Raw genomic sequence first — 14,240 nt, forward strand, 5'->3', positions numbered from 1 at the left:
CTCATTTGACTTCAGAGGGAGGGCCATGGTCCACTCCCGCCTCGATCTTTACCTAAATATCGTTTAGCAATTGATGGGGGTGAAGAAATTTGGGTCCTTTACTGTCCTTGATGTCCCCTTCCTTTTCCTGGCCAAAAAGGAAAAAAAGATGCCAAGTTTGAGAAAGGATGGAAAAACATGGTGGAATGATAGTTGGGTGGAATTCATAGGGTCAAAACAGAGGTTTTAGTTCATCAGTAAACAACCTTGTCAAAACAGGAGCAAATTGCATTCTTGGCAGTGTTTATTTCTTGGGTCGAAATGAATGTCCTAGCATGCTTCGACAGCAATACGTGCTTCGTGAGCCTACTTCCAACGTGAAGATCCACTCTTAGTAGTAGTAAACTAGTGTTACGGACCGTGATTCTCCCGTACTTGTACCCTTGTGAGTAGAACTCGGTGACGTTGGGTGAAGAGTGGGTGATGGAGAGGGGAGGATACAATTGATTTGTGAGAGTAGCGTCAGGGTGGTTTGTGTTAGGAGTTCTAGGTTAGATGAATATACCCTTAGGCTGCGTTTGATCGTCTGGATTTTTAGTCGGGATATGACTGGATTGGATAAGATATGAAATCCAAGGGATTTGCTATATCCCATCTATTGTTTGGTGAATCACAGTAATAAAGCCGAATTTTTTCACATCTTACCATGTCCATTATTTGCTATGAACATCATATCAATGTAAATGAACTTAAAGTTTGCACAAATGGAGATGATAAAATCTCTCCGGACACTCTTACTTACTTCATTTTTTTTGCTTATTTTTTATTGTTATTTTCCCTCTCTTTTTTAATTCTTTTTTCTCCTTCCATAATTCTCTAATAAAATTTTATTAAAATTTAAAATATACTAATGTACCTAAAATATGTAATAAAAATACACATACTAAATGTATTTATTTATATATATGAAATTTATATCATAAGATATAAAAAAAATTGGAATATATAAATAAATATAAGAATAAATAAAAATGAAATTATTGTTATTTATTTGTTATTTTGAATTTTATATATTAAAATTGAAATTTTATTTATTTTCAAATATTCTTTTAATTTTGTGAATTTAACAAGTTTGTTATTTGAGAAAAATAACTTTTTTATTATGGATATTAGAAATCCCATCCACATTTATCCCACTTCTCTCATAGGATAATTTTATCCGGCTTATATCCCTCATAGATCTAATTTTATCCTATATTATGCAGGCACCAAACACGTAATAGGATAAAACTTATCTTATCCTGAATTTTATTCCGACTTCCAAACGTAGCCTAGGAACTTTGAAGGTGGAGTTGGCCTCTTGTACATAAACTGGTTGGGAGCTGATGCTAAACTCCTGATAAGGTTATGATAGGCCGAAATCAGTTGTTGTGTTTAGAGTGTACCGCGTGTCTCGCTCGAAAGACTGGATGCCCAAGCTAAACTGGACGCGATACGATCTAATACGAGAATGCTATTCGCTGTACCGTTTTTAGGAACAATTATATAAAAAAGGCTGGCTTGGGATCTACTCGACTTGTCAGGCGCTGCACGGACTATTATGCGGTCAAGGATACGCCGGTCGGCAACACTAGACTCTTGACTGCTCAAGCCGAAACTCTTGACTTTTATGGGCGTTCGGATGTTGGAATACACGGGACCATGATGGCCACAAATCATGTGACTTTTGGCCTGGTAGGGGACCCCCTACTGCCATTGAAAGGTCCACTATCTCACCATTTCACCACCAACTTGAACCGATGATAACTGGGAAAGGACCATGTTCATTATTGGGATGTGGATTTCGACCCACGCCACCATAACTATTTTGTTCCTAGACTTCTATACACAAGGACCATTCTAGCTCCGACGATGATGACGGCGGCCACGACGTCGACCCGCCTTAACTGCAGCTGCCCCTTTGTGAATTCCCATCAAGCAAAGCTCATCCGACTCTAACTCGAAGACCTGATACCTATACTCCTGTCGATTGACTATGGCAGTAGTCAAGTTCAGCCGCGAAAAAAAGAAGAAAAGAAAAGCCAAATTCATCCCCGAGTCGAGATAGCCGCATGATGTTCGAATTAGCTGTCTGAGTACCCCGAGTCTTTGAACTTTCGGGCGAGCCAAGTCGAGTTCGAATTAGCCGAATCAACCATGTCATTGTTAAGGATGATGGCTTGAATCAACTATGTCATTGACCGCATGATGTTGGTTTTTGAATGTTTTGTTTTTTTTTTTCTCTCTCGTTCTGGAGACGATGATGATGATGACCGAACTGTCAAATGATGGTCCCCGGAACTTTGGCAGTGTGGCCTGAGCTCAGCAGAGCCTTTTTCAGAGTGCAGATTTTGTGGACCAGTCACGACCACCCACTCACCCCACCCTCTCCTCTGCTCCTCCTCCTCCTCCTCTGATTGAGGCTATTGTCTAGTCACCTTCCCTTGTAATGGGACAATTGGAATTAATTCCCCAACATCTTTTTTTATATTCCACCCCCCCACCATGACACGTGCATGTCACGTGGACCCCCCCAACCACAAAGGTGGAAACCGTGGAATGGAATGAGACTTCGGTCAAGGTGGGGTCCGAGTAAGGAGAAAATTAGGGTTTAGTCAACAGTGGGGGCACATTGTATTGTGCTCTCATGCACTAATAATTGTTAATTAAGGCAAGCTGATCATAGTTTAGTTGTCGCAAAGTAATCATTGATACCCCCGGGTTCCTATTCGTTTTCGCCACTCACCAAGTCAACCCATTAATCTAATCGAATTCTTGATGCTCCAATACCTAAACGTGTCGCCGGTCGTCCTTAACACACGTGGATTGTGCTCACGATCGTTTTAGGGAATATCCGACGAGGAAGGTTTTGGTTGTGCTCACGATCGTTTTACTCGATAACTTCCATTGTCTTAAATGTTGAGAAAATTAGGAAACCTTTCGGCAATTTCCTAGGAACCGTGCTTTTTGGTATTTTACCTGTTTTTGGCCTGGAAAAAATATTCACGTGAGAAAATCTTCGTCAGCACAATCAGCCTTTTCATTGCATACTTTTCGACATTCATTTCTATGTTATAACAGGAGTTCTAAATTTTCACATTTTGTCCGTTTCAAGTCGCATCGATCACTCACTTGTTCGGAAAAAGGCCGATCTGACAGTATGTAGAAAGAGTCAACGTCGTCGGAGCAATACCATCGTTAGAATAACGTCGCACTACCGGATAGCCACGACATTAAATTGAGCATCGTGAGAAAGGTTTGAAATTTTGCCATCGTGATTATCTCCATTCATATATACATTTTGCATAATTGCCAAAAAAAAAAAAAAGAGAGAGAGAAAAGGAAAGAAAAAAAAAATGGGAGAGTGATTGGGGAAAAAGCGATGGAAACCCACTAGCGGGGGGAGTGGCAGCGACTCGCAATAAATTTTTCCTTTAAAGACGGAGAGAGAGAGAGAGAAGACGAAAGGTCTCACCTTTATAGCAGGCAATTACGAAAGGCGGAAACTTTCTTCCTTCTTCCTCCGCACACGACCACCTTTGATCCTCCCCTCGCGTCCGTACAACAATGGCTGCTCCCGTCGCATTCCCCTCCCCCGCTCCGTCGCTCCTCCGCCGGCGCCGCCGCGGGTCCCCCTCCTCGAAGGGTGTGTTGGGTCGCTTGATTCTTTGAAGCGCGCCGGCGGCGAAATCTGTTTCCTTCCGTCCTCGCGGGGCGAGTTTTTTCCGGGTCGGAACCGGCGCGGTGGCCGCGCCGCGCGAACGGTGAAGGGGGCCCTCGACGAAGCTGGGCTGAGCTGAGCTGAGCTTTTTCCCTTTCCCTTTCTTGGTTTTCGTAAGCTCTCCATGAGCGAACAGCTCCTCTCGTCGTCTTAGCGTTTCTCGTCGCGCATTCCCTTCTCAGCTTCGAGGGGTATCTCTGCTCTCGCGTGCCGCTGGAGGGTGAGTTGTTCTCGTTTGAATGGGCGGCTTGTGGGTGTGTGTGTGGGTGTGTTTTTTCTCTGTTGGACTGTCGAGGTGTTTACTTCGGCAGACGAGTGCTTTTGCTTTTTGCCTTGATTTTTTTTTTTTGCGGCGGTAGAACACTACATGCAAGGATGATGGAGTGAGTGACTGCTGGTGGTGTATTTTTTTGTCTCTCTTCGTGTCGTTTTCATGTATGGTTGGTTGGTGGTAGAAGGAATTTGTAGCGATAGAGACGCTGGTGCTGATATGAGTAAAGCATGACGATGACTGGGTGTGGATGAGTTGCCTTTGCCTGTGTGGGTTCTTTGGAGGTGCCTTTATGGAAAAGGCTTTTGCATACTCACTGTTCCCGAACGATGTTCTCAAAAGTTCGAATTGTCGGGAGACGAAGTAGCTTTCCTCTAATGTTTGGAACCGCATCGACTGAGCAATTGGAGAGCAGGAGCGTAGTGATAGGAGAAACATGCCCGTTAGGAAAAGGAGAAATTTTGGGAGTTGAACTTGCACCCCCGAGCTCTCAGATGATGTTAAGTAACTTAACGGTCTCCGCAGGAGTTTTAAGTGTTAGAAAATGGATTCACTTTGGCAGTCAAAAGGATAATATTTGCACAATAGTTAACTTTTGGTACTAAACATGGATAATCTCTTTCCGTCTCTCCTTTTCTCCCTCAATTGTACTGTTTGTGACAAAGAAGCTGGCTTGCGTAGTTTGATTATTGATTCTCTGTTTGGTAAATGGAAGTTTATGCGAACTTTTGGAGGAGTCATCTGTCATCATGCAGTTAAGGTGCTGGTTCCTAGTTCTACAGTAGATTTTTCTATAATACGGTAGGAATGTATGCTCTAATTTTCAAGTTTCATTGTACTGGCGGTACTTTGTTTTATGGCCCTCATAACCAACAAAGATACACAAGTTCACTGAAGTACAAGACGCCACGCATTTATATGTGGCCTGTTCTTTCCAAATCTGTTCTACCACTCTTCAGTCGTATGCTAAGGCCCACCTCTCTCCATACATAAAGTGCCAAGACCTTTTGTTGAGATTACTCCTGAACTTTTTTGTCTATAGTCAAGTCATTGCCGACGGGCTATCTCATCTGAAGCGCACTTCACTGGTTCTATGGATAAGGCGGAAGCGGAGCATCCTTGGCTCAGCATTTATGTGCTTGGGGCTCGGTTCCATAATAGAACTTTGCTAACTCAAAGTGCCTCACCTCGAGAATGTATTTTTTTGCTAATCACTGGCCCTTTTTATCATGGTGTTGAGTGCCAAACTAGTTTTTGGAGTACACCTGTAAGATACTTTTAAGCAGTGCATATTTATATCCCAGTATGTTTGGAAATGGTAATGTAGAATCATTTTATAAGCATAAAGCTTTTTGACTCCTTTGAACTTCTAAAGACGGACTATGAATCATGCCCTTGCTCTTCGCTTCATCTGAGAAGATTGCATCCGTTAACTGTTTCTTTTATTCTTTGCCAGCATCCACTATCTGTCGAGCAGCCTATGAACTGCCAGCCTCTGTAACTTTTTGCATAATTTGATGAAGATCGCATCCATAAACCTTTTTCCTTTTCCCAGCATCTATTTACTGTTTCTTTCTTACTTCATTTCCTTCTGTCTATGAGCACTTGATACTGCATTTTCTGCTTAGTTCAGTTAGTAATACTCTCATTTCCATGTTCTTGGTTTTAGATCTCGTTTCTCAAGCGAAATGGCGAATCTTCGGTCTCTGTTTTCACCAAGACACATGTTAGTGCTTTCTGTTGCACTTAATGTGAGCTTAGTGCTCAAAATTATTCAACAGAGAAAGAATAGAAGAGAGAAAGTAAGTGGAATTTATGTGGAGAAGCCAAAAGATGCTCAGATTGCTGAAGAGTCCCAAATTGAAGCCAGTTCCATTCAAAACATGCACCCAACACCTTCACCAATGGCTGTAAATGGGGAAGATGCAGATGACGGGAGAAATGTGATCAATCTTGACCAGTAAGCCTAAACTGTTCTTTTTCTTGACATACTGAGATGTGCTAGTCATAAGATCCCTCAATGCTTAATAAATACCTCTGCAAGGAGGTCTAATAATATTATGGACCAATAAATTTACTGCTTGTCACAAATTGATAGCCTTCGCTATAGAGCTTTTTCTTCTTGCATCACTCCTCTTCTAGTTGTGTTTGTTCTATGTCCTCGTAAGTTAAAAAGGCAAGCCATTTTTTGTGGACATATTATATAAAAGTACATGCCACAGGTCTCATGGTTCTATGTTCAATATTCCTTCATGCAGCGGTGATCCTACAATGTATGAGAGATATTGGCAAGAAATGGGTGACAAAACCACAGTGGTGATACCAGGCTGGCAGTTCACCAGTTACTTCTCAGACGCTGGGAACCTCTGCTGGTTTTTGGAGCCTGAGCTTGCCAAGGAGATTGCTCGTCTCCATAAAGTGGTTGGTAATGCTATAACAGAGGGTCGTTACATTGTGGTTGGAACGGGTTCTTCACAGCTGTTTCAAGCTGCTTTATATGCTTTCACAGCAAATAATGCATCTGAGCCCTTTAGTGTGGTGTCCGCGGCTCCATATTACTCAGTAAGTGTCACGTCAGTAGTTGATGATATAGAATCATTTAGCCAAAGATAGAAATTGAAGCCATTTTTATGTACAATATGTTCTTTGCAAAACTATTGTACGATGTGAGTAGATTTTATTTGATACGTGAGTAATCGTGATAGTAAAAGTGATGCTCTTGACATACTTGTTGGCCGTAGAAGCTTGATTTCTGATTAATGCCTATAAGTTCATAAAACTTAAGTCTTTTAGTGTGTTAGTTTTCAAAGTATGCAATTATACTTTTGGAAATATACTGTGTTGCTTACTATTCAAATGACAATACTTGCAGTCATACCCAGCCGCAACTGACTGCCTGAAGTCAGGCCTGTATAAATGGGGCGGGGATGCACACAACTTCACCAAGACAGGCCCCTACATTGAACTGGTCACTTCTCCGAATAATCCAGATGGCTTTGTCAGGCAGTCAGTAGTCAATCGAAGTGGGGGAATATTGGTGCATGACCTTGCTTACTACTGGCCACAGTATACTCCCATAACATCGGCTGCTGATTATGAGCTGATGTTGTTCACTGTCTCAAAATCAACAGGCCATGCTGGGATGCGCATCGGGTAAGATAATCAGTAAGTGCGACAATATTTTCAAATGATTTCTTATTGGTTGTAAACTCAAGAGTACTCCCCCGAGTGTGGCAATCCCCAATCTTGTCTACACTGGTAATTAGAGTCACACAACCGTGGGGTTCCTCTGGTTGGCCTCAAGGAATTGCTTTGATGTGGAATCAAACTCAAAACCTCTTGCTTCATTAGACGGAAGGCACAAGCACTTTATGATGCACCAAACCACAAGGGGTTCACAGTGTCTTCAAGCAATCTATTGTTCAACTTCAAAATTAATTTTATATAGTCATTATTGTACACTGGGCATGATTATTCACCATCGGTATCATCATGTCGAGTTCCTCTTTGGTCCAGTACAACTGCAGCTATACAGTACTTAATCATCCCATAACATCATAGCTGTGACAATTAGTGGAATTCCATGTTCTCAAATTATCAGAAAGATTCTCCGATAAAAGCTGCTTTTGCAATTGGGGAGTAGTTATTCACTCTACATATAACAGAAAGTAATCTAACGGATTGAAGCTAGACCAATGGTTTAACGCTAAGGTACTTGGTCATACTTCAAACACATGAAGTTTATTATTTACCCGGAGCTGCCATAGTTTGTGTCTAGTTCCATTTACCAAACTTTCAACATCTGAGGAAGTGGAAAATGCATGTAGGCGAACACTGAACAAGATGTCTAGGCATTTTCGTGTCTCTAATTATGCCCATTTCAACATTTTGCAGTTGGGCCCTTGTCAAGGATCCGTCAATTGCCGAGAAGATGGTCAAATACATAGAGCTCAGCACCATAGGCGTGTCCAAGGATTCACAGCTTCGGGCAGCAAAGGTGTTGAAAGTTGTTTCTGACAGTTGTGGAACAGCAGCCAGACCCAGAGAAAACTTCTTTGGGTATTGCCACCAACTCATGGCAGAGAGGTGGAAGCTACTGAGAGAGGCAGTGAAACAAAGCGGAATCTTCAGTCTGCCTGAATTTGAACCAGGATTCTGCAACTTTTTCCAGTGTCTCTTCGAGCCTCTACCAGGTACATAGAACTTTGAAGCTGTAATGAGAGGCACCATGCCATTTATAATGAATTCTTGGTATATTTTCTTGTGGCTTGATATCTTATGCCCCCTGTGCAGCTTTTGCATGGTTGAAATGTGAAGACGGTATAGAAGATTGTGAAAGCTTTCTTAAAAGCCATAACATCTGGACGAGGAGCGGGAGGCATTTTGGGGTTAGCCCTTCATATGTCCGAGTAAGCATGTTGGACCGTGATAGAACTTTTGGCTGTTTCGTGAAAAGGTTATCGCAGATCCGTCTGTGATAATTATTAGTAGGAGCAAAATCTTTTGTACATCAAATGCCTCCCCCCACGTCTGCAGCTAGGATTCTTGTCCCATTTATTCCAATTTTATTTAGATCCACTCACACCAAGCACGAGAGGGAAGTGATTTTATTTGATTTATCCCTCTAATCCATCCTAGGCATGTGATACCATCTGTACCAAGATCCATCTGTGCTAGTCATGAGTATGGGCAACTACTCGTGTACACTAGATCGGTAGATCCATCTGTATTGTGAAGAAACGGCGAGGATTCTATACTCTGTAATCAAATCCGTTGTACATGTAAGCATATTTCTTCCTGAAGTATCTTTGGTTCAATTAAGTTAACTGATGAACTCTATGTTGTGGATGGTGGCATCAGTGGGCCATTCACAGTCAAGTGTACTCTGACTTGTGCATATTTTACAGCTAGCTCCTCTCAACAAGATCTGACATTCTCTAGCTTGCTGGGTTCAAGAACTGTTAATGTATTTTAAAGGAGTGACATTCTATATAATCTGCAATACCACGAGAAAGTCTCGCTTGCTACTTGATGACGAAGGGAGGCAGAACGAGGGAAATGATCATTGCACATTGAATCTTATACCAGTCCAGCATCACGTGTTCTAATTTGCAGTTTCATGCCAAGTATCAAAGGGACAAAAAGAGACGTTATAAATATTCACAATCCGTCGGTTGTAACCATTCGCCTTCACAGAAATCATGACAGTCGAGCTGTGTGTGAGAGCTCATAGTCTCCTTCCACTTCAAACAACGAAATCATAACTCGTGCGAGGATCAAACTGGATAAGTGCATCTCCTTTGTTTCCAATTTGGATAAGTCAAGATGAACACCAAAGAAACTCGCTGAAATTGGCACTGAGCGAGGGGCGACAAAGGCATTTAGAGTCGATTCCTGGCCGTTGCCTCGAGTGCTCTCGTTCATCTTCCGTTCAACAACCCGCTGAAGACTCGGTCATTCCCTCCAAGTGATGCTTCCCACTCCATTGAGGACGTTAAAATGTGAGAGAGTTCATGAACAATTTCTCTCATTTCCGGTCTGTTGATAGCATCATCATTCAGACATCGCCACGCTAAATCCGCCATCTGCCAGGCAAACACAAAAATAGCAGGAACATCAGTTTATTGTTCATTTTTTTTTTTGGGCTCGGTGGCGGGAACACTAGATTGACTCTTCAGTTCATGTCCTGTGACTTTATCAATTGTAAGCTTTTTGTACGGATAAAGTTTCGCATAGAGTAGTTTCGTATCGAAGAAATGTTACTCATTTGGTGTTCTGAGATACAGAGCAATCAGTACGTACATATGGATGGACCTGTCCTGATATGGCAGACATGCTAATCACTGTAGAACTCATCACATGGATATGGAACATAATAAATCAAGCATGCTGATGCAATTCCACTGACCTTAAAAACCTCCTCAAAGGGGTAACTCCCTCTCAAGTTACAATCTATGATTGCTTCCAAAGCATTTTGTGGTTGTTGGCCTTCGAAAATCGTTGTCATCTGAGAAAGGTAAAGTAATTGCTGAATCCCGAGATGGGATGTTCGCAACAATTTCATGCAAATAATTTCCTTGTATGGCAACCGATTCTGACTAAGGATATATGCGCCTTATGTTTCAATTCACACGCTAATAGCATTTTGTGTCCTTACAGTTTACAGTAATTGGGAGATTCAATGACAGTATGTCGTATGTCATGTATGGAAATTGGAAAGTGCATGTAGCTAGCACTCTTGCGTGTAAGCTGCACACAAAACCAGTTACGATCACAAAATGCTGACTTACAGTTGATATTAGGGTCTTAAGCTTATTTGGGTCCCTGTCATCACGAGCTAGAGCGCGCTGACCAGTTACTATTTCTGCTAAAACCACTCCAAAAGCATAAACATCTCCTTTCGATGTCATTTGCAGCTCGCGGACAGACCTGCAGGAAGCAGTAATCCAAAAAGCATAAACCCCCATCAATTTAATCTGAAATGAAATGCATGATGTCCAAAGAACTTTGCACCATCGGTGGGCATGTTTTCTCTGTTTCCCTGGTCATAGAAAAAGAGCAAAGCACCTACTCAGGAGGAATATAACCAGGTGTGCCGACTACACGTGTTGCAAATACTTCTTGTTCATTTGATCGTTCCACCAGTCTTGCGAGTCCAAAATCAGCTACCTGCCGACACAGCCTTTAGCTATTAAATCAACATCAGATTGGGAGTTATTTATCCTAGTAGCTAAAGGCGAAGGCAGAAAGCCTGGAAGGAAACTTCATATGAAACTTCCATCGTACTCGCATCACTAAGAAGTGTTTGCTTAAACCAGTTAACCTTTACCTTTGCTCTGAGCCCCTGGTCGAGTAAAATGTTACTCGTCTTGATGTCACGATGCACGTAGCGCGCCTTGGTATGATCATGAATGTACTCGATTCCACTTGCAGCATCAAGTGCTATATTTGCTCTGGCCATCCAGGAGAGAGGTTGGAAACCTGCAAGAACTAGCAATTGAGTACCTTTAACAATTTTTTTACTCCAAGCTGAAAAAGGAGGTGGATCCATTACTATTGTGACCTTTCAGGAAAGGATCGTGAAGGTGGTCGTTCAGTGAGCCACTTGGAACATACTCATATACCAAGTATAAATGGTTGTCACTGCTTGAATATCCAAGAAGATCCACCTACAGAGCTAGAGAGATCAGTGAGATAGTAGCATGAACCTTCGCTCTTTCTTGATCACCATTTTGCATGAGAGATTTAAATCATTACCAAACTTTTCTTCTTGTTTAGCCAGTAGATGCTTACCACATTAATGTGATGTATTTTGCACAAAACTTTAAGCTCTGCAAAGAACTCCTTTGAACTGCTGGATTTCATCTTCTTAATAGCAACTTCCTGAAATTGAGATAACACATGTTTGGTCTTAGGAAAGGAAAGCAGATCATTGTTCTGGATCGAGCTCAAAGAAAACAGGTGGAGAAAAAGTAAAAGCCCGACATGTGTATCATACCCGGTCTCCTAATATGCCAAAATACACACTCCCATACCCTCCCTCTCCAATTTTTCGAGCATCATCAAAGTCTTTTGTAGCCTCATGCATATCCTCCAAGCTGTACATAACTGGTTTATCTGAATCAAATTTCACATCTGGGAGAAGAATAATAGCTTCATGTTAGTATATCAGATACTATGCATGCCTCTACTTGCCTTAAACTCATGAAAGCATCTTTCTTCACTTGTCAGAGAAATAAAATTCAAAGTGGCCCTCTGAGGAAAGACAAGCCTTTCAGTATCTTCAGCTTGCACACGAGCCTCGTCCTTTTCTGTTTAAATCAAAATTTTATCTCTAATGCCTTATCATGTCCAGTAAATCTCACTTGAACTCAGGCTATCATGAGAAATTTCCGATTTTTCAGTCACCTAACTGACCTTCAAAGTCCTTTTCGTGGAAGAGTTGCTTCAGTGGGATAGTCCTCTGGGCATCTGTGCTCTTAGTTGTTGCCCCACGATCTACTTGTCCCCCTTTGCCCCTTCTGTTTCTCCTTTGATATAACCAAAACAGTATGCTCATCGACGCTAAAGTTACCCCTGACAGGATCAGGATCACCGCTATCTCAATCCACTTCTTCATTTTCCCTGACACGTGATAACAAACCGTAAGTGGATATAAGATCTTTGAATGAAAAAAATGTTTGACACCGCTCATGATTCCATATATGTCTACTGTATAATGTCCCTGACTTGATCCCGCTTTACTTGGGTCTTAAAATACCTATAATCGTTCACTCTGTGAATGAAAATTTTATGCCTTGCTATCTTAAAATGATAACAGAAGATCACTCTTAAACATAAAGAGAAAGATCAGCTTACGTTGCTTGTGACCTCGAGTTGCTCTATTTTCCATGGGTATATACAGCACCCACCCGACATCTATATAACTTGGATCCCAAGTCAACTTTGGGTTTAGTTTCTCGACCTCACTCAAATTTGAGGATAGCAGATGTGCAATCTGTGATAGAGTGTCGTGTTCTTGAACCGTGTAAGTCACGATTTCTTGATATCCTTCTTCCACACAACCACACAAGAGATGCATAGTTACCGTATTTCCAGCATTAAATACCTCCTCACCAGTGACACTATAAGCTTGTCCACTGTACCACTCATTGTTGACTCTGGCAAATGAATCGTCTGGCTGTACTTTGTAAGAAGTATCATAGGAGTATCTATTGGTGCCATTCAGGTATCTACAAGTGCAAGGCACAGATACCAGATAATCTAGCTGAGCGCCGTGGATTATCGGTTTAATTTCTGACACGTTGACCGAGTAGAGGGATGCTATCTTTTCTACGTGAAGTCCTCTAGAGATATGGTACAAGCAAGAATTGCACGATTGCGGCGCTTCTGAACATGGGAAAGGCTGCATGAGGCTTGTCTTGCTGAACACACTTAGGGAGAGGGCAGATCTGGAGATAAAAACCAGCGAGATGAGAGACAGGAAGAATTTACTGATCAAACGAGCCATTCTTTGATGAGCATCCGGTCGGCAAATAAACAAAACGCGCCTTTGAGCCTAGAGCTGTCTTTTGCTTTGCACCTTGTTGCTTTGGCGATGACCAACGAGAACATAGGGTGCTGTAATTATGACCAATCCTTTTAAACCTGTTGAAATATCCATAAAAGAATATTCAGCTGTGCCTTTAGCCGGGTCCTTGTCTTTTCCGCCAGGTCAGTATCTTTCTGATCTTATTAAATCTGTATGTGACAAGGGCATGCTCTCTCTTAGCAATCGAACAAACTCTTACATGTGTTTAAAGAAAGTACTGAAGAAAGGGACATGCCCTTTAGTTTAAGTTCTGTTCAGGCATACTGTGGAAGGCCAAGGATGTCAAGGAGTGAGTTTGAGCACAAAAGTCCAGGTTCTGGATACTAATTAGTCAGGATTGGCAGTGATTTGATAATATGGAATGTGATCAGGTGATGCAGAATCGGAGATGGAGGTCTAATTCTGCTAGGTCCTAGCATCATGTCTCTACGTTAGTCAGCACAATCTGAGGTAGCGGCAAGCGCTCCATTCCATGAACATCTCTCTCATGCACGTCACATTTTTGCGATGATAATTTATGTATTGACATAAAAGATTCGAGCATCTGTGTCTTCATTGCTGTCTTCTAGCAGTGTGGAAGCTGGCCGTGTCTTGATGTTCATGGAAGTTTATGGGCAAAATGGGACTTTCTCAGCCTAATTTATTGTCACAAATTGCTAACTAGGCCGGCTACTCTTAACATCAAAGCTGAAGTTTAACGAAAACTTTGACGAAACTTTTGCGGGTCGCAATAAGCCAAATTTATTTTCGTTGCAGATTCAAATTGTCTGACTTACGAGCTGATTGATTAGCAGGCCATGTATATTGCTTAATGCCTCTAGTCACTTAGCTTGGCAGTTGATGTGCAAGTTGGGTAAGATCCGATAACAAGCAACTAACCCAGCGGTACATTTTCAGAATTTCCTTTCATTAAACGAGGACTAGACTAGTAGGGTCATGCTCGGCATTCAATAAGAGTCTTACATATGGAACAAATTCAGGCGACAAGTCTTTAAATACCGATTCCGTATTCTTGCATATTGCAGGTGTTTTCTTCACGATCTTGTGGGCTGGTCTTTATGATCTCTCGCTTACTCTATGTCATCTTATCTTACTCTCCATTGCAAATTTCGGAAAGTAATTTTGCCCCATTTAAGGAA

The 14,240-nt window shown here is 41.8% G+C and overlaps 2 protein-coding genes across 5 annotated transcripts; one reads left to right on the forward strand and one right to left on the reverse strand.

The window, feature by feature from the left end:
• The first annotated feature begins 3,728 nt into the window (after positions 1-3,728).
• LOC115678920 (tryptophan aminotransferase-related protein 2) lies at positions 3,729-8,840 on the forward strand. Of its 4 annotated transcripts, XM_056319479.1 has the most exons (7): positions 4,169-4,373; positions 5,680-5,970; positions 6,269-6,572; positions 6,883-7,163; positions 7,905-8,203; positions 8,304-8,419; positions 8,649-8,840. In XM_056319479.1, exons 1-7 carry the CDS (start codon positions 4,261-4,263, stop codon positions 8,685-8,687), a joined length of 1,443 nt encoding a protein of 480 aa, XP_056175454.1. In that variant the 5' UTR covers positions 4,169-4,260; the 3' UTR covers positions 8,688-8,840. The 4 variants fall into 4 exon arrangements, with proteins under 4 accessions (XP_030458288.1, XP_056175454.1, XP_056175453.1 ...); XM_030602428.2 differs by lacking the exon at positions 4,169-4,373 and adding an exon at positions 3,729-3,959 and having other exon boundaries at positions 8,304-8,840; XM_056319478.1 differs by having other exon boundaries at positions 4,174-4,373; positions 8,304-8,840.
• Positions 8,841-9,064: 224 nt separating this feature from the next.
• Positions 9,065-13,113, reverse strand: LOC115678966 (lysM domain receptor-like kinase 3). The gene is made up of 10 exons (XM_056319477.1): positions 12,369-13,113; positions 11,928-12,134; positions 11,509-11,645; positions 11,304-11,393; positions 11,074-11,179; positions 10,840-10,991; positions 10,582-10,679; positions 10,301-10,439; positions 9,919-10,017; positions 9,065-9,595 (listed from the first exon to the last, which is right to left on the reverse strand). The coding sequence occupies exons 1-10, from the start codon at positions 13,018-13,020 to the stop codon at positions 9,431-9,433; spliced, it is 1,845 nt and encodes a 614-aa protein (XP_056175452.1). The 5' UTR covers positions 13,021-13,113; the 3' UTR covers positions 9,065-9,430.
• Between the last annotated feature and the right edge of the window lie 1,127 nt (positions 13,114-14,240).

The sequence above is a fragment of the Syzygium oleosum genome, unplaced genomic scaffold (genome assembly GCF_021117445.2).
Source record: "Syzygium oleosum isolate NSW1041296 unplaced genomic scaffold, Sole_v2.1 Sole_v2.17, whole genome shotgun sequence".
Classification (NCBI taxonomy): Eukaryota; Viridiplantae; Streptophyta; class Magnoliopsida; order Myrtales; family Myrtaceae; genus Syzygium; species Syzygium oleosum.